This window comes from Bos indicus, chromosome 15 (genome assembly GCF_029378745.1).
Source record: "Bos indicus isolate NIAB-ARS_2022 breed Sahiwal x Tharparkar chromosome 15, NIAB-ARS_B.indTharparkar_mat_pri_1.0, whole genome shotgun sequence".
Classification (NCBI taxonomy): Eukaryota; Metazoa; Chordata; class Mammalia; order Artiodactyla; family Bovidae; genus Bos; species Bos indicus.
The window spans coordinates 20,603,061-20,629,437 of NC_091774.1; the positions used below are offsets into that span (position 1 = coordinate 20,603,061).

A 26,377-nucleotide genomic window follows, 5' to 3' on the forward strand; every position below is an offset into this window, starting at 1 on the left:
GTTTTTATAATTCTTTATCAGAGCCTCCCTCAGTTGCTCCTTATATTATAACCAGCACATCCTTCAACACACCCCATGAGGGTAGGTCCAGTTCAGTCTCCCCCAGCCTCTCCCGGTCTGTGGAAGTCCCATCTGCAGTTTGGAGTCACCCAGTAGCTGCTCACTTTCCTGTTACTAGGAATGATTCTGGGCCTTGGCAGCTGGCAGGGACTTCCAAGACAACAGCAGCCATTCCAGGGGTTTCCTAGTTAGCATTCATTTCTTTGGCCTGTTCAGGAAAGGACTGGCTGGGGAAGTATTGGACACCCAGGGACCAACCCTACACGTCCCCAGGTGCCTGTCCCTTTCCCCACCCTAGCCATAAAAGAGAAAGAAGACGGTAGCCTGCCCCAATGGGAGATCTCAGGCTGGCCAACTGCTGAGTACTTTCAGTCCGATTTCAAGGTACCACTGGATGTGGAATTACTATGTTGAGAGAAAACACGGCTTTCAACTTGATAATAAAGTATTCCCAAATTGCCCTCCTGAATAGTCATACCAATTTATACTCCCACCTGTAATGTATGAGTTACTTCTGTCACACATCCGTGGCAACATCTGGTGTTTGCAGACTTTATTTCTTCCCATATGATGGGTGTGAAGTGGTGTCTCACTTTGGCTTTAATTTGCATTTCTTCACCGTTGAGCTTTTTTCATTTGTTTGTTGGTCATATGGGTTTCCTCTCTTGTAAATTCACTGTTTATATCTATTGCCTTAAAAAAAAATAAAAGGGGAGGATTACCCTTCTCAATGTACAGGAATACTTTATGTATTCTAAGTACTAGTCTTTTTATCAGTCCTGTGTATTGCAAGTACCTTCTCAGTCTATGGCATTTTTATTTTGTTTATGGAATCTTTTTCACAAAGAAGTTTTATGTACTCAAATGTATCATTCTTTTCCTTGGTAGTAAAAAGAATTTCTCTATCTTGATATGAATGTGTCCTGTAATTTCTTCTAAAAGTGTTACAGTATTTTCATATTTAAATCTTTGATCTATATACAATTTATTTTTATGTGTGGTATGAGGTAAAAGTACAATTTTATTTTTTCCACCTAAATAATTGACTGCCCTAGTACCATTTGTTAAATGATCCATATTTTTCTTCATCTATCTGTAATGTCACTTTTATCATTTATACACACGTATAGCTGAAAGTCCAATACTTTGGCCACCTGATGTGAAGAGCTGACTCATTGGAAAAGACTCTGATGCTGGTAGAGATTGGGGGCAGGAGGAGAAGGGGACGGCAGAGAATGAGATGGCTGGATGGCATCACCGACTCGATGGACATGAGTTTGAATGAACTCTGGGAGTTGGTGATGGACAGGGAGGCCTGGCGTACTGCGATTCATGGGGTCACAAAGAGTCGGACACAACTGAGTGACTGAACTGAACTGAACTGATATATGTGTGCGAGAGAGATCGATCTTAGGTTCACTTTTCTGTTGTTTATTTTGTTTTTTAATCTTAACTAATATAACACTGATTGGATTTCTGTAGTTTTATGCAGAAGTACTGATAGCTAGGGGAGAAGTTCCTCCTTTTTCGTTCTTCAGGATTACTTAACTGTCCTTGGCCTCTTGTTTTTTCAAATGAACTTCAGGATCAACTTCTCAAGTTTCACAAAAAACCCTTTGATATTGGGATTTCAGTGTACTAACATTAATTTGAGAATTACCATCTTCATACATTGAGTCTTACCATCCATGAAAATGGGATATTGTTCCTTTCATTTAGGTCTTCTCTTATGCTCTTTAATACAGGTTTTCAATGTTCATTTTCTCTATAAAGCTCTTATAATATTTTCTTTAGATTTGTTTAGTTTTTGTTACTGTTATAAATAGGGTCATTTTTTAAATTAAAATTTTAAATTGGTTTATGGTATATAGCAATATTAATCTTTAATAACATTGTCAACATTGTATGATAGATTCATGTCTGTTGAAATCTATTCTGTGGCCTAGTGCACAGCCAATTTTATAACTCTTCGTGTGTTCTTGAAAAGATTTTCTCTTTAACTCTGTGCAAGGTTTTGCATTTGTCTAGTAGGTCAAGCTGGAGAAGGCAATGGCACCCCACTCCAGTACTCTTGCCTGGAAAATCCCATGGATGGAGGAGCCTGGTAGGCTGCAGTCCATGGGGTTGCTAAGAGTCGGACACGACTGAGTGACTTCCCTTTTACTTTTCACTTTAATGCATTGGAGAAGGAAATGGCAACCCACTCCAGTGTTCTTGCCTGGATATCCCAGGGACGGGGGATCCTGATGGGCTGCCATCTCTGGGGTTGCACAGAGTCGGACACGACTGAAGTGACTTAGCAGTAGCAGTAACTTTTTTATTCCTAGTAATGTTTTGCCTTAAAGTATATTTTTTTCTGATGTTAATAGAGTTTTGCCAGTTTCCTGTTGGTTTATGGTATGAATAACATAGCAGTTAAGGATGTGTTTAGCAGCAACTAGTTTGTTAAGCAAATGTTAGGGAGCTGTTTGTTCTCAAATAACAAAATCAGAGAGAGATGTGGGTCCAGCAACAGCTGGTCCTTCCTTTTGCCTTTCACAGTGTGGCAACAGAAGTCATCATCTTGCTTGCTTCCCCCTGTAAGGGTTTGCAGGATGGGAGGCAGGGCGTGGGTGCAGGGGAGGGAGCAGATAATGGGAACAAGCTTTGTGGTAAGTGTTGCTTATGGTATAATACCTGGGTTAGAATCTATAAAATCTGTGTCCTGTGTTTGTAAGTGGTTTGCTATTTATACAGATTTTATGAAAGTTCTTTACTTACAAGACGGAATCTTTCTACAGTGCGAGTGACGGTTGCCTTTACCAACTGAAGTCACCTTCACAAAATGCTTACGGTCCTCCCTTTAGAGCCAGAGGCAGTGAAACGCTCAAGTCTCAGCACACCAAATGTCACAGTGACTAGTAAAGCACAATACACTCAAATCTCAAAGCATTAATGCAGACTGTATTTATCCTTGGCTCTCAGCATGTTGAGTTTTGTCTTGAGGAATAATTAGTATGTATATCTTCACAAGAAAATGCCATCATTTTTTTATAGTTTTCAGAAAACTGCTTAAATTTCAGTATTTTCTAGGAAATTTAACATCACTCTGTACCATTTGCTGGGGTGTTGTCAAAGCCATCAGGTATCCCTTCTTACCTAGCAAATGTACTTCAGACTTCCTTTTAACCCTTCCTCTGAAACTTTCAGTGCATCTGATTTCACCTCTAATCTTGTCCCAAACCATTAGGACAGGTCTATGGAACACAAACAGTTCCTGTGGTTTTGCATTATAGCCTCCAACACCTACAAAGCAAGTTATTCTATTTCTGTTTTGTCCTTCAAATATGGTTAACCATATTTAGACAGTTTTACTGCTTCCCAGAGAACCACCAGAACAATATATTTATATACCTAATGTTTGATTTGTGTTAAAGGTTAACAGAGCTTTTACTTACCTTATTCCATTCAGCCCTCCTTAGCCCAAGAATTAAAGAATTTCTGCCCCATAGATAAGAATGGAGCCTTCAGGGCTCAAACTATAATAAGAATGTAATTATGTCAGTGAAAGCAGGAGACTCTTTTAAAACATTAGAATAGTGTTATTTTGAATTATTAGGTTAAAGTGCAGTGCTAAGATAAATATTTATTGAATGACCACACTGTTAGTTGGGCATTTTCATTTAGACACTAAAACTGCTAATCCAATTTTGAATGCCCTTTTGTCATTAATCCTTGTCCTACACAATATTGTTAAACAGAAACCAGGTGTCTTTTCACTGCAGGACATAGAAAGTGTTTCTTGTATGAGATTAAGCATTGACTTTTTCATTTAAGTGCATGTGTGAATGTGTTTTACATTAGTCACCTAATAAATTTCGTGCATTGCTTAATCATTGGATTCAAATATATGCATAAGAACTCTTGAGAAGGAAAAGTGTTTAGAAACTCATTATTAAGTATTCTGTTTCCACTGTTTGTACAGATTTTTTTCTACGTGATTTCTTTTTACATTTGACTGAAATTATTCTCACTGTGCTCAGGCCCAATTTTCCCTCTCCTATCAAAAAGAGCCTTCTCTTTCTAACTAGTTTACCTTTACAACTTCTCATTTGAAGACCCACTTTTCTTTATTCTCCACACAATAATCCTAATTTTCTTTTTGTTCCTTACATTTTTCCATTCCTTAGTTATTTCATTGGTCCTCTGAGCCATAAAACTCCATCTTAAACTTGAATTTCTTTAAACTATTTTAATTATGTTATCATGTCTGTTTATAAATTTGAATTAATGAAGTCAAATTTAGGTTTCATTGTGTTTTAAGTGTTCTAAAATAATATTTCAGCCATGGAAACAAAGAAGTCTTTTCCTGCCGAGGAATAAAATTAGCAGTGGATTGGTTTTTGGAAAGAGGCCACAAGGACATCACCGTCTTTGTTCCTGCTTGGAGGAAAGAGCAGTCCCGGCCTGATGCGCTTATTACAGGTGAGCCCGTGAGCTTCCGAGCACACCTGAGCCAGCGTCTCACTGAATAATCCGTGCGTCTGCCACAGTTTACTCAGTCCCTTGGTGGGACATTATTTTCTAGTTTAAAAACTATCTGGTTATGTAAACTAAACAGTAATTCTTGCTACTTAAGCCATTTTTTTTTTTTTTTTTTTTTTTACTTTGCAACTTTTTACTTCAAATTTTGTAAAAATTCTGACCTTTAGAGACGTGCTAGGAGTCAGGAGGCCTAGATTCAAATTCATGGCACTTTGAGCAGCACACTGACCCTTCTGGGCTCCAGTTTTCTCATCTGCTGTATGAAACTAGGCAATAATCAAAAGACGTTGATGCTGGGAAAGATTGAAGGCAGGAAGAGAAGGGGACAACGGAGGATGAGATGGTTGGATGGCATCACCGACTCAATGGACATGAGCTTGAACTCCAGGAGATAGTGAAGGATAGGGAAATCCGGCATGCTGCAGTCCATGGGGTCACAAAGAGTCGGACATAACTTAGCGACTAAATAACAACAGTGACTACAGATCAAAAAAGACCCTAGGGTCATCCTGTCTGGTGTCAAGTAGAGGAAATGATTCAATCCCAATAAAATATCCATGTTTTGCATTATCTTGTAATTTTTAAATGTATGAGTTTCAGGCAGAGGTGTCCCCTGTAACTGTTAATTATTGCTGCTCAACATTTTGCTCCAGTCAGTGGTTCTCAAATAGCATTCAACCCTTCCTGCCCCTTTCTGCACCTAACATTAACAAAACTGAGGAACCCGTGTGAAGGAAGCTACACTCTTCAAATAAAAAACCAATGGAGTGACCACCCACCGTGTACTCCAAGGGAAGTTTAAGACTTTATTTTTCTCTATAATTATTAAATTAGAATAAGAACCCGTAGACAAGTTATGATGGAGCCCATAGTCATGGAATCGGACCCTAGCCTATATAAACTGTGAGTTCCCTGGTGGCTCAGAGGATAACGCATCTGCCTGCCATGTGGGAGACCCGGGTTCAATCCCTAGGTTGGGAAGATCCTCTGGAGAAGGAAATGGCAACCCACTCCAGTATTCTTGCCTGGAGAATCCCATGGACAGAGGAGCCTGGCGGGCTACAATTCACGGGGTCGCAAAGAGTCGGACACGACTGAGCAAGTTCACTTTCACTTTCACTATATAAACTGTAAAGTGGGAAGGGTGGGCATAATTCAGTCAGCAGTCCCAAGACACTGGATAACTCTTTGGAAAAAATATGCATATTTAGATCTTTATCTTACACCATATAACAATAAATTGCAGATGGTTGAAGAATTAATTGTCAAAAATCTCCATCAGAGATGATAAATAGTCTTTGAATGGCTAGGTAAGACCTTCCTAAATTTAAAAGTTTTAGAAGAAATTATGACAGGAAAGATAAGATTTAATTGGATCAAACTTCTGTATTTCAGAAAATTTTCTTGAAAATAAGCAAGAAAAATACAACAAATAAACAAAGAATCCACATCCATAACATAAAAAGAACTCTTACACATTGATACAAACAGTGCACATTGATAAAAACAGTATATTTGGAAGAATGCAAATGCCAAATAAGAGGGGAAAATTGTTCAACCTCATTAGTAAATAAAGAAATGCAAATTTAAGTGACTTTTTTTTTAAACCCATCAAATTAGCAGAGATTAAAAACTTGATAATACTCAGTGCCTGCAGGGAGTTACTTGTACACTGCTATGGAAACATAGATGTTACAACCTTTCTGGAAAAGTTTGGTCTTAAAACATTTAATACTTGAATCTACTAGTCCCCCTTCTAGGAATAATGCCCCAGAAAATAAACAAAGGTACAGGGAAAAATTTTTGACCACAAAGACATCCAGTGCAATATTACTTATAATAGAAAAAAAAATGGAAATAAACCATACATTAATTATAAAAATGGCTTAGTAAATAAATATATATCTATATGATAGAATATGTAGTATTAGAATATCTGGGCAGAATTTTTAATGATCTCAGGGAATGCTCTTTTACTTTAAGGCAGGTTTTGTTATTTTATGGGTGTGTGACATATATGTACATACATAATACACACATATAGAAGGAAAAAATACATAGAAAATGATTAGAAGGAAATATGCCAAAATATTAACAGTAATTGCCTCTGGGTCATTTCTTATGAAGTCTTGTTTTCTCCCTGCTTCTTAGTACTTTTTCTTTCCCAATTTTTGACAGGAAACTATAATGCATTAATAATCAGGGGGAAGATAAACTGAAAAAGAGAAAGCAGTATTTAAACGTATAAATGAAAGCTTCTTGAGTGTGAAAGGAATATGAGATCCAAAAGAAGGGAAAATGGTAATCCTCAGTGTGAGATGTGGCTGAGTTTAATCTTTCAGATACTAGCACATCAGGTCTCTGGAGCTCATCAGTATGCAGTTTACTTTGTGAAATGTGTACCACTATTGTCAGAGGCTCTTAGGTGTTTTCTCCTCCAGGTAATAATTCTCTTGACTAAAACCATCAACAAGGTAATAACTAGTAAGTTGAATTGTCCAGTCTTTTTTCACTATACCAAAAAAAGAAACTTGATAAGAAATATTTATGCCAGGTTGAATGACTCACAAGCTGGAATAAAGATTTCCAGGGGAAATACCAACAACTTCAGATATGCACATGATACCACTCTAATGACAGAAAGCAAAGAGGAACTGAAGAGCCTCTTGATGAAGGTGAAAGAGAAGAGTGGAAAAACCTGGCTTAAAACTCAGCATTCAGAAAATGAAGATCATGGCATCCAGTCCTATCACTTCATGGCAAATAGATGGGGAAAAAGTGGAAACAGTGACAGACTTTATTTTCTTGGGCTCCAAAATCACTACAGTGGTAACTGCAGCCATGACATTAAAAGATGCTTGCTCCTTAGAAGAAAAGCTATGACAAACCTGGACAGCGTATTAAAAAGCAGAGACATCACTTGGCCAACAAAGGTCCATGTAGTCAAAGCTATAGTTTTTCCAGTAGTCATGTACAGGTGTGAGAGTTGGAACATAAAGAAGGCTGAGTGCTGAGGAACTGATGCTTTCAAATTGTGGTGCTAGAGAAGATGACTGAGAGTCCCTTAGACAGCAAGGAGATCAAATTAGTCAATCCTAAAGGAAATCAACCCTGAATATGCATTGGAATGATTGATGCTGCAGCTCCAATACTTTGGCCACCTATTGCAAAGAGCCAACTCATTGGAAAAGACCCTGATGGTGGGAAAGATTGAGGGGAGGGGGAGAAGAGGGGGACAGAGGATGAGATAGTTGAATGGCATCATTGACTCAATGGACATGATTTTGAGCAAACTCTGGGAGAAAGTGAAGGAGAGGGAAGCCTGGCATGCTGCAGTCCATGTGGTCACAAAGAATCGGACAGGACTTAGTGGCTGAAACAACAGCAAGAAATATTGTAAAGTTTTCAGATACAGATTCAAGCTTGCTCTTTAGCTGGGCTTCCACTGATTGAACAGATATTAAACAAATGAGCACAAGACTGTTATCAAGTACTGTGCTAGGAACTAGAGATTCAATTAACTTACCAGCTAGACTGAATTCATATTTATTTAAGTAAGGACTATTTATCCTAATTAATTATCACTAATTATCTTCCTAATTAGTGTCCTTTTAACCTTCTTTGGCTGGTAAAGAAATTCAAATTAAGCAAGATGGTGATGACTTTTAGGCAACCATCCTACTCCTCCAGTCACTTCCAGGATCCAGGCATATCGTACATGAGTAAACCCTCCCACAGATAAAGGGCCATGGATTATGCATGAACAGGGCATAAACTGGACAGTGAATAAACTGGAAGACCTCAGAATACACTTCTTTAACTAGCTTCCGTATTCCTTTCACAGTCATTTATTGAGTATTCTTATCTGAGTCCTGATGATGGGTACACTGATAAATGAGATGTCAAGGGGCATCTCAAAATGTTTGTAGGGGGCACACACAATAACTATAACATGGCAAATCCTGTGGCTGAGACTGGGCTTTTTATTTTGTTTTGGTTTTCTATCATTTTCAAAAGAGATCAAAAATTACATGCATCTATTAAGGATTAGATCTGATAGACAAGAGTGCCTGATGAACTATGGATGGAGATTCATGACATTGTATAGGAGACAGGGAGCAAGACCATCCCCAAGAAAAAGAAATGCAGAAAAGCAAAATGGCTGTCTGAGGAGGGCTTACAAATAGTTGTGAAAAGAAGAGAAGCAAAAAGCAAAGGAGAAAAGGAAAGATACACCCACCTGAATGCAGAGTTCCAAAGAATAGCAAGGAGAGATAAGAAAGCCTTCTTCAGTGATCAGTGCTAAGAAATAGAGGAAAAGTATAGAATGGGAAAGACTAGAGATCTCTTCAAGAAAATTAGAGATACCAAGGGAACATTTCATGCAAAGATGGGCTCGATAAAGGACAGAAATGGTAGGGACCTAAGAGAAGCAGAAGATATTAAGAGAGGTGGCAAGAATACACAGAAGAACTGTACAAAAAAGATCTTCACAATCCAGATCATCACATCTAGGTCAGTATGATCACTGACCTAGAGCCAGACATCCTGGAATGTGAAGTCAAGTAGGGCTTGGGAAGCATAACTATGAACAAAGCTAGTGGAGGTGATAGAATTCCAGTTGAGCTATTTCAAATCCTGAAAGATGATCCTGTGAAAGTGCTGCACTCAATATGCCAGCAAATTTGGAAAACTCAGTAGTGGCCACAGGACTGGAAAAGGTCAATTTTCATTCCAATCCCAAAGAAAGGCAATGCCAAAGAATGCTCAAACTACCACACAATTGCACTCATCTCGCAGGCTAGTAATGCTTAAAATTCTCCAAGCCAGGCTTCAATAATACGTGAACCGTGAACTTCCAGATGTTCAAGCTGAATATTTAGAAAGCAGAGGAAACAGAGATCAAATTGCCAACATCCGCTGGATCATCGAAAAAGCAAGAGAGTTCCAGAAAAACATCTATTTCTGCTTTATTGACTTTGCCAAAGCCTTTGACTGTGTGGATCACAATAAACTGTGGAAAATTCTGAAAGAGATGGGAATACCAGACCACCTGACCTGCCTCTTGAGAAACCTATATGCAAGTCAAGAAGCCACAGTTAGAACTGGACACGGAACAACAGACTGGTTCCAAATAGGAAAAGGAGTATGTCAAGGCTGTCATATTGTCACCCTGCTTATTTAACTTACATGCAGAGTACATCATGAGAAACGCTCAGCTAGAAGAAGCACAAGCTGGAATCAAGATTGCCAGGAGAAACATCAATAACCTCAGATATTCAGATGACACCACCCTTATGGCAAAAATGAAGAAGAACTAAAGAGCCTCTTGATGAAAGTGAAACAGGAGAGTGGAAAACCTGGCTTAAAACCCAACATTCAGAAAACTAAGATCATGGCATCTGGTCCCATCACTTCAGGCAAATAGATGGTGGAAACAGTGCCCAAAATCACCGCAGATGGTGATTGCAGCCATGAAATTAAAAGACGCTTACTCCTTGGAAGGAAAGTTATGACCAACCTAGCTAGATAGCATATTAAAAAAGAGAGACATTATTTTACCAACAAAGGTCCATCTAATCAAAGCTCTGGTTTTTCCAGTAGTCATGTGTGGATGTGAGAGTTGGACTATAAAGAAAGCTGAGTGCTGAAGAATTGAAGCTTTTGAACGGTGGTGTTGAAGAAGACTCTTGAGAGTCCCTTGGACTGCAAGGAGATCCAACCAGTCCATCCATCCTAAAGGAGATCAGTCCTGAATGTTCATTGGAAAGACTGATGTTGAAGCTGAAACTCCAATACTTTAGTCACCTGATGCAAAGAACTGACTCACTGGAAAAGACCCTGATGCTGGGAAAGACTGAAGGCAGGAGGAGAAGGGGACGACAGAGGATGAGATGGTAGGATAGCATCACTGACTCAATGGACATGAGTTTGAGTAGGCTCCAAGAGTTGGTCATGGACAGGGAGGCCTGGCGTGCTGCATTCCATAGGGTCGCAAAGAGTCAGATACTACTGAGCGACTGAACTGAACTGAACTGATTAGTTGAAAGACACAGTGTTTAGTGAGAGCTTTCTGAACACTGTGCTAGGTGCTTTCACACCTGATAACTCATTGATTCCTCGCAGCCTATAAACAGCATTTGAGAACATAAAGAAGCAGGCTCAGTAAGACTACAGTTGCTAGATAGAGTGGCAGAACCTGAGATTTATCCATGAGTTCTGAACTCTGAACACTCATACTTCTACTTCTCTGCTACTTTTCTAAACCAAAGTTCTGGTCCTGAAGTCATTTTGTCTCATGACAAAACTCATTTTGACATCATGAAATCTACATGCCAAGTTGACCCATGTCACCTCTCCATCCCCTATACTCTGCTCATACTTCCATTGTGGCAGTTACAAACCCAGCTTGCCCAGTCTACATGCTTGCCCAGCCCAATAACTGAGGCCTCCTTGAGGAGAGAATGTTCTTCATTTTGGACATTATTGACAGCACAGCACATACCATAGAGTAGGCATGTAGTGATTATCCACTTAAAAGAGAAATTTTTCAGAAATCAGTAACTCCAGTTAGTAAGCACTGAGGAGAAGTGGGCCTTTTTTAAAAAAATATTATGACGTCTGTCAGCTCATACCCAGCACTTTGTGCTAGAACTTAACAATGGTGGGAAGTCTGGGATTGAAAGAGCTAAAGTATGAAGAAGGCATGGTGAGGAGACAGTTTTATCATTAGTCAAAATATGAGCTCTGCTACCTTTAAAAAAACAAAAACAAAAAAACCCAAAACACTAACAAGTCAGTAGAGTTAGAAAGTGCTGAAAGTGTGTGCCAACCAAAGAGAAAATGAGCATTCCCCTACCTGTCCATTTTTAATCAATGGCTGTTTTCCCCACGTAATCACTTCTAATTTCTTGCTCAGTCCAGCCCCACAAGAGAGCTGGTCTTTGTTAGTACCTGTCTCAACAGGAAAGGACACAGAACACAGAATGGCCTTGTCCAGAACAGCACTTGTGACTTCACCGCCTCCTTGCTCTTTGAAACTTTTGCATCTGAAGACCCTTCCCTTTGCTAGCTCGACGTCTTTACTTCTCAAACTCTGCCACCATCATCACATCCACTAGTTAGAAAAACAGCACCACAAAATAAACATGGGGGAAAGAATCTGTTGCTCAGACGTAAACCCACCACAACTGCTTTGTTAGGACAGTGTCGTGCTAGGGGCGTGTGAGAAGCTAGTTCACTGTGTAGAGCTGGTGGCTCCAGCTGTTAAAGAAAAGCTTTATGTGATGAAAATCAGACTTTGTTCAGTCATGTTTCAGTTTTATGCTTTTTTTTTTTTAAGATTTAAACTTTTCATGTTTTTTAGGTTTGCTTTGTTTGGCTTTTTTTAAACCTTTTTTTAATTGAAAATCCTGAAGGAAAACTGTTACTGGGAGCTACAAATTTGCTCCATCTACAAACTATAAATCATAATCCCTAATTAAATGGGTGCATGCATCCAGTTCATGTTATAAAAACTGACTTTGTATGAAAGTTGTGAGATGTGTTTTGCATGTTTTTATTACTAAAAATCCTACCCTGATTATTCTTGCAGATCAAGAAATCCTACGTAAATTAGAGAAGGAAAAAATCCTGGTGTTCACGCCTTCGCGACGAGTGCAGGGGAGGCGAGTGGTATGCTATGATGACAGGTTCATCGTGAAACTGGCCTTTGAGTCGGATGGTATAATTGTGTCCAATGATAACTACAGGGATTTGGCAAATGAGAAACCAGAATGGAAAAAGTTCATAGATGAGCGATTATTAATGTACTCATTTGTCAATGACAAGTAAGTAAAACCACTTACAGTAACACTGCTTCCCTGCAAATCTAAGTATCCCTGGCAGCAGGCTATAGGCTTGTCTTTTTGCCACTGACCAGACGTAAGACAGTTTCTTCCAACTATTGATGTCCCCACTCATCCTCAGTGGGAGTCAGAAAATGGCAGAGTCCTGCCTCAGGAGGCCCTGTGTGAGATGCAGGCTGCCCTGAGTGACTGACATGTGGAGGCTGGCCACCTTCAGAGGGTGCAAATGTGGAACACACTGACCACCAGAACACTGCCTTTCAAAATCTACTTTAGAGCATTGAGAGCTTATTTAAATATATGATTTTTAAAAAATATTGTAGCAATGTAAAACTATTCATGATTAAATTGATAATGGACATGTGATATGCACAAAGATGTCAGGTCAACTGTATTTACCAATATGTGGGAAAAGCTCACCTGTTGATAATCAAAAATGAAAATTAAATCTACAAAGAGTATATTTTTCACCCATTTAATTCACAAAATTAAAAAACATATTTTTGTATATGCCTTATGCTGTTATCACTGGAGAAGGAAATGGCAACCCACTCCAGTATTGTTGCCTGGAAAATCCCATGGATGGAAGAGCCTGGTAGGCTACAGTCCATAGGGTCGCAAAGAGTCGGACGTGACTGAGCAACTTCACTTCACTTCACTATGCTATCTATTAAAGACATAATGAAACTGATAAATTTGGGTATGGTTTAGCAGAAGTCTTAAAAATACCCTCTCAAAGCAATGGTCTCATTTCTTGGAATATATAATGAGGGAAAAAGGAAGATCAAAAATGTTCACTTCTGTATATTTATAATTGCAAAAATTCAAAGACAACTAAAGATACAATACAGAAATCAGTTAATTGCGGTACATCTCCTAGTGGAATATTATTCAGCTATTCAGAAACATGGGGAAATATTTGTTAAAAAGCAAAGTATAAAATTGCATTTGTGCTTGTAAAGTGCTGTGTACATAGAGGAAAATAACTAAAATGCAACACATAATGGAAAATAATTGTATTAAGATTGTAGGATTGAGTGTTTGTCTTCCATTTTTAATCTTTTAATATTACCATATTATGTGTATAATAGTAAACATCATAGTTGCTCAATGGTATTACTCAGGCATGTTAACACCCCCTTAGGAGTTGACACATTATTCACATTTTACAGGTAAACGTGGTTTATTTCATGTTCAGTAACATAACTAGTAATAGAAATCCTCAGTCACCTCTTGACAGTATTCATGCCATGAATTCTTGCTTCGATTGGACAGTCGATCTAAGATAATAAGTTTATTTCCTTAAGATCTTTTCTATCTCAGCTAAGAAGTAACCTTGTTATAGTGGGAAGAGAATGAATGTGGAGTTAGACAAATTGAATCTTGGTTATACCATGTGAACTGAGATAAAAATACTTAGTTCATCTAAGCCTAAGTTAGAAAAGTGTAATCACCTGTGAAATGGAACTAATTCTTCAAGGGATTATTGCTGGGATGAGATGCAGCGATGTGTGCAGGGCATCTGACACATGCTAGGGGTCTGGGTCGTTTCAGTCTGCCTGATCCTCTCTCCCACCTCTCCCTTCTGTCCTTCAGCACCTTCTCCTGGCTCCCACCTGCCTCATATTGCTTTGCAAGATTAATGTTCTTAAAGCCTGTTGTAAAATGCCATTGTGATCGTTTTCTTAAGTCCTTACAAAATCCCGTGAGAAAAGGAAGAATTAATTAGAACATGCTAGGCCCAAAACTTGTTTGAATTAAATGCAAGTTCAGCTTGAAACATTTTAATTTTGTTTTCATTAAGAAAACTGTTTGTACTGATTTTTTTTATCCTATAAATGTTGAATCAAAATATTTGGATTAAAATCTCAAAATAAATACCTTAGGGTGAATATTCTTTACACTCTGTCTTTAGAACTAAATTGTCAACCTTCTACTTTAGATATAATTTTGTATTATGTCCATGACAGGTTCATGCCTCCAGATGACCCTCTTGGCAGACATGGCCCAAGCCTGGATAATTTTCTAAGGAAGAAACCTATTGTTCCTGAACACAAAAAGCAGCCTTGTCCATATGGTAACTTTCTTTATAGTATCTAATAAATGCCTTTAAGTAGCTCAAATGGTAAAGAATCTGCCTGCAATGCAGGAGACCGGGTTCAATCCCCACGTCAGGAAGATCTCCCAGAGAAGGGAATGGCCACCCACTCCAGTATTCTTGCCTGGAGAATGCCATGGACAAAGGAGCCTAGTGGGCTACAGTCTGTGGGGTCACAAAGAGTCGGACACACTGAGCGACTACACTTTCAGTTTTTTTCACTTTAAAGCACAATATTAAACATTTGTTATTAAAAATAAACATAAAATTTTGGATGGCATATAGTATGCGGTTCTTTTGAATGTATTAAATTAAAAAAATAATAATTGTTTTTACCTAGTTGGGTTCAGTGTATATTCATTTCCCCTGAATTAAAGCACTGTTCTAAAAACTCAGATAAATTCTACATGAAGTTAGTTTCCAGGTAGATAAAAACTTGGAGTTCTTCCATCTAGCTGCATATCAGATTAGAGTGGCTTTATCACATCACAGCAGCACATTTTGCTCTGCAAAACAAAATGTCCTACCTGACTGCAGAGTTGTACTGGAAGAGGAGAGGCAGGTAGGAGTTGAGGACGTGAAAGGAATTATTACTCAGTCAGCTGACTTTCTTATTGCTCTTGATAGCACTGACATGGGAAGACTGAAAGGTGGCATTTCTCAGAAGCAGGGAGCAGAGTGGCCTTGAGCACAGCTCCCATTCCTGCGCTTGCTTCTTTCTTAAAAGTGCCACACTGAGTGTTTAGGAGCTGGCGGAATGCTCCTTTGCCTAATTGATTTTACTCTTCATAGGAAAGAAGTGTACCTATGGACACAAGTGCAAATATTATCATCCGGAAAGGGGCAGTCAGCCTCAGCGGTCCGTGGCTGATGAGCTGCGTGCCATGTCCAGAAACACAGCGGTCAAAACTGCGAATGAAGGAGGACTGGTGAAGAGCAACAGCGTCCCCTGCAACACTAAGGGCGACAGCACTTCTGACGTCAAGCGAGGTGCTCCAAAGAGGCAATCAGACCCAAGCATAAGGACTCAAGTCTACCAGGACTTAGAGGAAAAGCTTCCCACCAAAAACAAACTGGAAACCAGGTCTGTACCTTCCTTAGTTAGTATACCGGCTACTTCTACCGCCAAACCCCAAAGCACTACATCTTTAAGCAATGGCCTTCCATCTGGAGTTCACTTCCCACCTCAGGATCAAAGACCACAGGGGCAATATCCTCCGATGATGATGGCAACCAAAAATCATGGAACGCCAATGCCTTATGAACAGTATCCAAAATGTGACTCGCCCGTCGACATTGGATATTACTCCATGTTGAATGCGTATTCAAATCTGAGCATCTCAGGCCCACGGAGCCCTGAAAGGCGTTTCTCGTTAGACACAGATTACAGGATCAGCTCTGTCGCCTCTGACTGCAGCAGTGAAGGGAGCCTGAGCTGCGGGAGCAGTGACTCATACGTGGGGTATAACGACCGCCCCTACGTCAGCTCCCCCGACCCGCAGCTGGAAGAGAACCTCAAGTGTCCGCACATGCACCCTCACGGCCGCCTTAACTCCCAGCCCTTCCTGCAGAGTTTCCACGACCCCTTAACCAGAGTGCAGAGTTACAGTCACGAAGAACCAAAGTACCATCACAAGCCTCCGCTCCCGCACCTAGCCGTGCGCCTGCAGCACCCGGCCGTGGGCGCGCGGTCCAGCTGTCCCGGCGACTACCCGTCCCCGCCCGGCTCGGCGCACGCCAAGGCGCCGCACCTCGGGCGCTCCCTGGTGGCCACAAGGATAGACAGCATCTCCGACTCGCGGCTCTACGACGGCTCTCCGTCCAGGCCGCGGAAGCCCCACGCCCGCCAGGAAGGGCTGGGCGGCTGGGACCGGCAGAGCTACGGGCTGGACGCGTACGGCTATCGGCAGACATACTCCCTGCCCGATAACCCCACGCAGCCGTGCTACGAGCAGTTCACCTTCCAGAGCCTCCCCGAGCAGCCCGAGCCCACCTGGCGTGTCCCATACTGCGGCGCGCCGCCTCCGGATCCCCCCAGGTACCAGGACAGCCGAGAAAAGGTCTTCGTCAACCTGTGCAACATCTTCCCGCCGGACCTGGTGAGACTTGTCATGAAGAGGAACCCTCACATGACAGACGCCCAGCAGCTGGCTGCAGCCATTCTAGTGGAGAAATCACAGCTGGGCTATTGAAAGATGATGCATCTTTGTGGTGTTTAGTAGTTTTTTTTTGTTCAGCTTAAACGCTGAGGGAGGTTTGCTACAATAGCACATGTGATCTCCTTCTCAGCAAGGAGGTTATATAGTATCCATTTATGTGAAATACTGTATCATGGAATCTGTATGTATAGCCCCACATAGTGGAAGTATCACGGGATTGCTTTACATTCAAACATTTTTTTTTTAAACATTTCCTTTTTAAAGCTATATATCCTTGGCTGGAAATTTTTCCAGTTTATTAGATGTATCTGTGATCTTTGATATTAATCTTTGGTGCATCAGGGGTTTATATGCAGCACTTTTTATCTTTGTTTCATGTTTTATTAACTTGGTGTTTGTCTATCACTTGCAAGCAATTACAATACCTTCAGAATGTTGAACATTGGACTAGACCTAGCAGACTGTTTTTTCAAGCCAAGCTTAATTGGGATCTTTTACAGCTTTTTAAGTTATTTTTATTTGGGGAAAGTGGGCTTCTTTGTGCTATAATCATTATTTATAGAAACAAAGATATACTACAGCACTGACTTTATATTTTAAACAAAATGTAAGTTACAAGTTTATGTTGAAATGGGCAACAGTATAAGAATGATTTACAATATGGCACTTTTCATTGTTCTATTTTCGTTTGGATTTTTTGTGTTAAGTAATTAGTTAATTTAATATGGTTGACTTAAAGGAAAGCAGATGCAATCAATGGAAAAACTCGTTTCCATTTTTTATATATAAAAAAGGCAAAAGCCGTTAACTGTTACAGTATAGAGCTTTGTTATCCAGCTATGATGTGCTTCTAGACAGTAGAAATGGAATTGAATTCCTAGACTTCCATTAACTTGTATTTTTTAATGTGTGTGTTTGTCTTTTTGTTTGGGGGCACAACAATACTGGATAAAATAACCCTTTTGCAGTACTTGCCTGTTTTTAATGAATCTAATTATTCTCAATGCAACTTTTATATTTAATATACTCTTTAGCTGTCCTGCTATTTATCAAGGCTGGCCTGAGGTGGTTTTCTGTGTTGAGGATATGCAACATTTGTTGATACTGCACTATAGAAATGGTGATGGAGGAGTTGTAAATGGTAACTTAAAATTTTTGTAAGATACTGTATATTTTCCATTTTCCTGAAGGTAATTTTTTTGGGGGGCCTGTCATATTATTAAGGCCAGATTCTTGCCACAAATAGTGTAGTTTTAGATACAGACTGAAGTCTGTTCTTGTATTAGTAAGGGATATTTCTGGTTTCAAAGTCATGGGTTTTGCTGAGTGTGGATTCGTTTCTGTTGTCGGTTAGAAGAGAGATGTTGCAATCCGTGGCAGATAGTCGTGTGACTGACATGAGGACTTCACTGTTGCCTCCAGTTTTTGAATTTTGCTTAGTTTAACAGACTCATTCTGAGCTGTTTCTGGAGTCTGCCTAGATGCCATGGTTATCCTGATTATTCTACATGCTACAGTTTGAAGTAAAGCCCTGAAAAACCAGAAAGTACCTTTTACTGTTGATACAAATTGTATCTTTTTAACTATAAGAACTATTTTGATTTGTAGATCTAGTTAAAACACAAATGTGTAACTCCGATTAGACTTTTGGGCAACATTTTATCCCTTATTTAAATACAAATTTTTAAAGTAAAATCGAAGTCTAGAATAGGGTAGAAAATAAAAGTAACAATTTAGGTAAATAAAAGTGTCTGTCTTATAGTTTTATATATTAAAATATATTAAATGAATTTATTGGCATTTTCTTTCTCCTAAAACTTACCTAGCGTGAACTTAAAATAAAGGTAAAATGCTGCCTGAAAATAACGTCCAAGCACCTTTGACTAGTACAACATTTTCACTACTCGTGTGACACTGTGTGTCACATGAAGTAGGATTTGGGTTACAGTAAATGCTTCTAAAAGGCATTGTGCATATTGACATATCCAATAATCTGAACCGTGTTCAGCAAACCTAATTCAGGAAAGTGGGGTTCAAGTCGCTGCTGCCGCCTGCGAGGTGAGGTGCCCCTCGCTGCGCCTGCAGAGGATATGGGCGCTGCCGCACACCCCTGCCGCAGCGTCCTCTGAGCGACCTGCTCACTTGTGAAATCGTTCTCCTGATTTTCTCGGTCATTCTCTGTAAACAAGTTTAATGTAGACGTTAACCCAGTGCCAAAAGTAGGGTTACAAATGTGGAGTACCTTTCATTTCAGTCTTCTAAGCTTGCTTTTTTTTTTTTTTTTTTTAAAGTATGAAATCATTTTTAAATTGTACATGTAGGTTTTGCTTCCATTTTCTTAAGTTTTAGCATTTGAATTGTTTGAAGATTTTGCCAAACTTTATTACTTTTCTTAAATGAGCTCTTAGATGAAATGTATAGCACACCCTTTAATTTGACCTCCTAATGTCTGTAGCTAACCATCTGTCATTGCTTCCTGGATTTTAGACTATGGCAAAACAGTGGAGCTTGCCCCTGCCTGTCCTGACGTGACTAGCTCTGAGTAGCCACACTGAAATCCTTCAGTGTAATTGACTGCAAGTTAAGAAGTAGCAGTTTTCTTATGTCGAGGCAATCTGTACTCCTCTCCATTTTTTGGAAGCACTGATGTTGCTTTTGGAGCTTAAGAATGAGATACAGCAGTTTGGCTGACTTGAGATACAGCAATTTCTTAATTATCTAAAGCAATAAGTAAAAGGATCCATCATTAAATTCAGAGCTCATCTCAGAACTTCATTTTAGCCAAAACTTTCACTTTAATCATATCTTCAGACTCACTAACAAATAACCGGAGAGAGGTATATTAGTAAGTAATGAAACTGCCAGTGGTGGTCAGCTGACAGAAGAGGAGGGATTCAGACTGGAATATTCTGCCCTGAGTAATTGACAGTTGACTGGACTTTACACAGTAACTAGCCGGTTTGTTGTCTCTGTGTCTTACTACAGAGGGAATTGTACTCAACTGGCCAAATTCTGGCCCTTAGTATTTCCTCCTTTCTTGCATGCGATACCTAAGTTTTCAGTCTCCTTTATATGATCCCTGTATCCTGATAGAGTGTGTCACTGACCTAAACATTTGAAAGAAATGTACACCAGTATAAAATATTTGATACTGGTAGAAACTTGAACTTTGTGTTTTTATGAAAATTCATTTATGAGAATATGTAATATAACTAAAAAGAGTGTTTTATATATATATATATATATACATACACGCATACACATTTGTTAAGAAGTATTAAAAATGTAAGAATGTTACTCTTTTGATGGCTAACTTTTCCTTAATTGAACTGTTTCTTTGAGTTGTGGACGACCAAGTCTGGAGTCTGGATGACCAATGATAAGATTTAGAACCACTTGAATGGAAAGCAACTCTTTACTGGCTTTATTCCTGATATTTTTAAAGAATTATTTTAATAATTTTAATAGAATGTGTAATTTTAAAACACACAAAAAACTTAAAGTAGTATTGCTTATACAGATAATTATTTAACATGTCTTTTATGGATGTATCTATATGTATATAGACAGTAATATATTTATAAAATAAATATACTTTATGTTGTAGTTGTTGTAATAGATGGGAGGATGGATGGCTCTGGATATGTCTGTGTGTGTTTTGAAAACTCGAGCTGTTTTTCCCCTGACTTAATGGCAATTACCCTAAGGGATATTTGCTTTTCATTATTCTTCTTGCTACTCAGCTTCCTTATTCAAGATAAATAGGATGTACAGTTTCCTGGCCATTCTTTTAGATGTGGCTCATCCATTTTATTATCATCCAGCTCCTGGAGAATTTCTGAGTGACCTAAAATCAAACAGATTATGGCTGGAGAGATCAGTTGTGTTCCAAATATGTTAAACACGGAAATTCAGCTAGTATGTTGAGTTTCCTTGTTATACACCGAGAAAGCAGAGTGTCAATAACAGTAGAGAAGTAAATGCATTATTTTATATTGGTCTGGGAAACCCTGCAGGGCAAGGGTTGACAAACTTTTTCTGTAAAGGATAGGATAGTAAATAATCCAGGCTTTGAGGATCATATGGTCTCTGTAAACCATTCCCCTCATCCCTTAAAGTGAAAGAAGCAGCCGCAGAAAATACATACATGAATGGGCATGGCTGTATGTCAGTTATATGCTCACAGAAAGGGGCTGCAGGCCAGATTTGGCCCAGGGGCCAGAGTTTGCTGATTCCTACCCTAGAGGGAGAAAAACAGGCATATTAAGCAGCAAATACTGATACACATTAAGAAATCATACTTATATTTCAGTTGGCATTCAAAGAAAATCCACTATTGATGACCTTAAAAAGATTTCTCAGATAGTCACATATTAAAAGCATCTTAATTCACTTATGTTTTCTGCCTGGTCACACCCATTATTTAGTAGAGATAATGTCTTGTTAACCATCCAAAAAAAGAATTCTGTAAAAAGATGTTTTAATAAATATTGGAATTTTTTCATGAACTTTATACTGATAAATGGGAATCCTTACCTACCTTTTGGTTTTTTAAGGGCCTCATGGACCAAAAATTCTGTTGTATTTTGAAAATTAGCATATAATTAGCCATAAAATATTTTAAAGACTGCATTTATCAGTTACATTTTTCTGCTGGTTTTTGATTTCTAAAAAATGACAGATTGGCCCTTCTTTAAAAATGGTTTTAAAGAAGATCAATATATTTTAAGTTTACATGCTGTAAACTTTATTCTGTAAAATTAAAAATTGTGACTAGTATAATTGTGAGTGCACTTGTTGTATTGTGAATCTCTTTATAAGAAACAAAATGTATACCTGCTTTCTCTATCCAAACCTCTAGTATAGATTTAAGACACCTTAGGACTGTCCTCAGTGAAATACTCTTAACAGGATCATGTATGGTTTTAAATTCATTGGAGTACACCACTGAGCGTGTTCATTCACAGCGCTTTGTAAATGATGTTAACATCATAAAATCACATCTGTTGGAATATTTTGAATATTGTCATCCACTTAAGTTGCTATAGTTTCTTTTAAGATTGGAATATAACTCTAGTTTTAACGGGTGTTTACGGTTTTAAATATTTGTGTTTTTTTTTTTTTTTCTTTAATGCCCTCTGTTAACCTGCTTTTTGCTTCTGTTACAATAACACTTTGTTATGTTGGGAGTGGCTTTTTCCCTAAAGCTCTTAGTCTTTCAGATTGAAAAACAGTTTAAGGTTTTGATCACTTGACAATTTGGCAGTAAAAAAAGAAATTCTGTGCGTGTTTCAGTTCAGTTTTATAGATAGTGTAAAATTTCATTTTTTAAACCATATACCGAATTTGCCAATTTTCTGTCTAGATATTTCAGATGAATAACAAATTGTTCATTTAAAGCTTTTGACCCCATTCTTGAAGCAACTTGTGCCTCAAGGGAAGATAACATTGAAGAACAATGGTTTGTTTTTATAAAGAATGTGTTTTAAATATGAAGACTTTCTTCATTTGGGGGAAATTATAAACATCTCATCTAATACAGAACACCCGTCAACGTGCACACTTCCACAAACATGCGGACATGGCATTGCCAGTGAACCCAGTTATGGACTTTATCTTTTCCTTCTAGGTTTTATCCTCCCAAATCAGAGTCGTTTGCTGAGAGTAGAAATTCCAATTTGATCCTTCAAACTTATAAGAAAACAAGGCGAAGAATATGTTTAGAATAACCATCTGATGAATTCATGTGATTCTGTTTATTCTATGTCTGTTCTGTGTGTTTGTGTAGTGGGATTTTTACAGCTCCATAAAAGCAGTATTTTAGACCTACCGGAAATCCATATCAAAACAGCTATGTGATTCTGCCTCTGAGAAAAAAATATATATATATTAAAAAACTCAGTTTTCTTATGGTGGTCTGTTTTTGTTTCTTGAAGAAACTGACATGCAGCAGCACGGAAGCCCCTAATGACAAGCGTCCTCCCCTCGCCCCATGGCCCGCCCGCCTGCCTGCAGCGCCTAGGACAGACACGTCCTCTGTAGCGTCAGCACACATTCAGTGTCAGTGTGTGTTAGAGCTGTGATTAATTCCTATGACGATCAAAATTAAATGCCAAAGACAACTAGTCCTACCTTATGGTTCTAATAATGTCCCATCATTGATTAACTCAGGCTGTTTGTGGCTTTGCCTTGAGGCTTCTTTATCACCTCTTGTAAATCTTTGTTGTAAAGGTCTTTCTGCATCTCTCCTTGCATGAATCAAGTTTAGTATCTTACTAATGATGCCCCCAGTAGGTTCCCTTCACTTCTTTTGCGACCTCTTAGGAATTTTTCATCTCAGCAGATTTCTTTTACCCCTCATTGCTTTTCCGACTTTTGCTTTTCTTATTTTTTTTCCTGAAGTTGCTATTTGCCATTGTTAAGTATACTCTTCCCCCCACCCCCACCCACTTAAACTTTTTAACTAGGATCTTATGTGTTTAGGTAACTTGTTTCAGCTTTGTCAGCAAAGTTGATTTTTCATGTTAAACTATGGTTGGCAGAGAACTCAGCAAATCCACAGTATTAGGTGGGAGAGTCTGAGCTGAGACTCTCAGAGAGCGTTAGACTACAGTGTTGGCTGGGGCTAGTAGTTTATTTCTCCCCCACCTAGAACTTTTGTCTAAAGAGAAAAGATTCATACTCACTAATGAATCAATTAACGTTCAGGAAGAGATTATAAAAAGAAACTGTAATGATGAACTTATTCTAAACAAAATACCTCCAGTTGGCCCTCTCATTAGTTAGGGTATGTACTTAACATTGTTTATCCTCAGCCTCAGATGCTCTTTTTAAATTAATGATGTTTATTTGGTGTTTTAAGCCTTTTTATAAGCATTTTTTTTTTTTAGTCTTTCAGTGTTTTAAAGGTTTTCTTTTAAGATCTTTAACCTTTTTAAAAATGTATTTCTATGTTAAGACTACAGCCTTTGGAGGCAACCATCTTGCCGCATATATCCTACAGGTAGAGACAGGCACGTTCAGTTCAGTTCAGTTGCTCAGTCGTGTCCGACTCTTTGCGACCCCATGAATCGAAGCATGCCAGGCCTCCCTGTCCATCACCATCTACCGGAGTTCACGCAGACTCCCGTCCATCGAGTCAGTGATGCCACCCAGCCATCTCATCCTCTGTCGTCCCCTTCTCCTCCTGCCCCCAATCCCTCCCAGCATCAGGGTCTTTTCCAATGAGTCAACCCTTTGCATGAGGTGGCCAAAGTACTGGAGTTTCAGCTTTAGCATCATTCCTTCCAAAGAAATCCCAGGGCTGATCTCCTTCAGAATGGACTGGTTGGGTCTCCTTGCAGTCCAAGGGACTCTCAAGAGTCTTCTCCAACACCACAGTTCAAAAGCATCAATTCTTCGGTGCTCAGCTTTCTTCACAATCCAACTCTCTCATCCATACATGACCACAGGAAAAACCATAGCCTTGACTAGACAGACCTTTGTTGGCAAAGTAATGTCTCTGCTTTTGAATATGCTATCTAGGTTGGTCATAACTTTCCTTCCAAGGAGTAAGCGTCTTTTAATTTCATGGCTGCACTCACCATCTGCAGTGATTTTGGAGCCCAAAAAAATAAAGTCGACACTGTTTCCACTGTTTCCCCATCTATTTCCCATGATAATTTCTTCTTAAATTGAAGAAAGTAGGGAAAACCACTAGACAGGCACATTACGGAGGTAATAAATGAGTTAAACCCTCTGAACACATCGATCCATAGTGTGCATTTAATGACAGCTATTGTTAGGTGAATGCGAGGTGCTTAAAAAACAGTTGTTTGAGATGTTTTCATGAGAGCCTTCCTGTCTATCCGTTACGTTGCAGAAGAGCTGGACTCTCGCCATTGGTGTAATGAATATTCCATGCCCATGTGCCTTTCAGTGGGGACACTCCCCTTTGAAGAGTTCTTGGCACCCCATGTCCTTGCTATCCCTGTGGCTGGTCCTTCTTGGCTTACAGGTTTTGTATAGTATTTTAATGAGGAAATAAATGGAATAACAAAAATAACAATAATAAAACAGAAACCCTTCCAGAAGCTATAGTTCAGTAGGCTGTGGGCTGAGTGCCTGTTTCACTCCTGAATGTGAGGCTGGGCAGACCTGTCTGCCCCTCCCCTCTGACCTGTAGGAAGGGGACATTGGCCCCTTACCCATCAAAACCTACAAAGCCAGTCTGGACACAGGAGCTGGTGCTTCATGGTTTATAAGTAACTGCTGCTCTTAAGGGCTTCCCTGGTGGCTCAGACAGTAAAGAATCCGCCTGCAATGTGGGAGACCTGGGGGGTTCAATCCCTGGGATGGGAAGATCCCCTGGAGAAGGAAACAGGCTACCCACTCCAGTTGGAGAGAGAGGGCTGTGGGGAGACCACTCACATATGAAGGTCTGGTACAATAGATACAGTATAATCACACGAAACAGGCATTATCCCTATTTTACAAATGAGAAGACTTAAGACTTTAAAGCACTTGCTCAAAAGCAAATGCCTCATTATATGCTTCCAAACTTTTTTTTTTCTTATTCTGCTGCAAGACAAGAATGAACCCATGATCATCCTAGGTGTGTTATTTTATTAAAGTCTAGTTCTGAGGAATGCTACACCTGTGGCATTATGTAGCCACTGTACATTCTTAGACATGCTGACTCAACCTGGGGTCAAGGCAAGACCTGGAAAACTGTACCAGAACTTTACCAGACGCACACCCGTCTGGTTTGTGTGGAGTCATGAGCAGCCTGTCTCTTGTGTGGGAGGAAAGTTTTCCCAGAGAAAACCTTTCCCAGAGGTCGGAAGGCCTGTGAGGACTGGCCTGGCCCAGCTGCTAGGCCCAGGGCCCAGGCCACAGCCCCTCCGACGAGCAAAACGGTTCTGTGGTGGATGGAGGTGGTTTTACAGTCTGGACCCCCATCTCCACTCCTTGGTGCTCTTTGTAAGGCCTCGAGAGGAAAAGGCAGTACACTCATTACTAATGTTTCCGGTCACACACAGAGTCCCCCTCAGGTGTCTTTTTCAAAGCCCCGTTTAGCTTTCAGATTCCTGACAAGGCCTTCTGAGCACACAGCAGCTTCTGTGTGAGGCAGCTGCCATTTGCATTTTCCATTTGCACAAATTCAGCATGAGATTAGGAATAGAAAAGTTAAATTCGCTGTCGAACAAATTCCCAGGAGAGCCGAATGAGGGACCTAATACGGTGCTCCCGTCCCATGGCCTCAGGTCTGGGTGCCGGGCTGGGAGCGCGGGGTGGCCTCCACCCTTGCGACGCGCGCGGGCACCGGCCAGTGGGGTCTAGGAAACTGGCCTTGTCACCACCTCAGCCTTCAAAGCTCTCCTCTCCCCCTCCACTCTCTAAAGATGTAATTCTCATTCATTTGAATAATTATTTCAAACATGCCTTTGAAAAGATTAAGGGAGACTGCAAATGAAATTTATGACTACATGAAATGCTATTGAGTAAACTCCAGAGGAGATTTATCGGTTTGCCGTGTCTGTTACCAGATTAACAAATTCAGGACAAAGCGCCTCTCGCAGTTGTGAAGGCCGCACATGTTAAAATGCTGCACATCATGAGGCTGGGAGGCGAGCGGAGGGAAGTGAAGGTCCCAGTCCACGCTAAGCGGCATGGGCTGAGCGGAGCTCTGGAGGTGGGGAGCTGCAGGT

The 26,377-nt window shown here is 39.7% G+C and overlaps 1 protein-coding gene across 8 annotated transcripts in view; it reads left to right on the top strand.

Annotated features, from left to right (window-relative positions):
* The window catches only part of ZC3H12C (zinc finger CCCH-type containing 12C), an 85,440-nt gene extending 62,842 nt beyond the window's left edge, over window positions 1-22,598 (top strand). For all 8 annotated transcript variants that reach the window (XM_070803377.1, XM_019975171.2, XM_070803376.1 and 5 more), the window contains 4 exons: window positions 4,385-4,524; window positions 12,179-12,413; window positions 14,402-14,508; window positions 15,322-22,598. In XM_070803377.1, coding sequence (XP_070659478.1) covers window positions 4,385-4,524; window positions 12,179-12,413; window positions 14,402-14,508; window positions 15,322-16,721 — 1,882 coding nt within the window. In that variant the 3' untranslated portion in view covers window positions 16,722-22,598. The remainder of the gene's footprint in view (window positions 1-4,384; window positions 4,525-12,178; window positions 12,414-14,401; window positions 14,509-15,321) is intronic.
* Window positions 22,599-26,377: the final 3,779 nt, after the last annotated feature.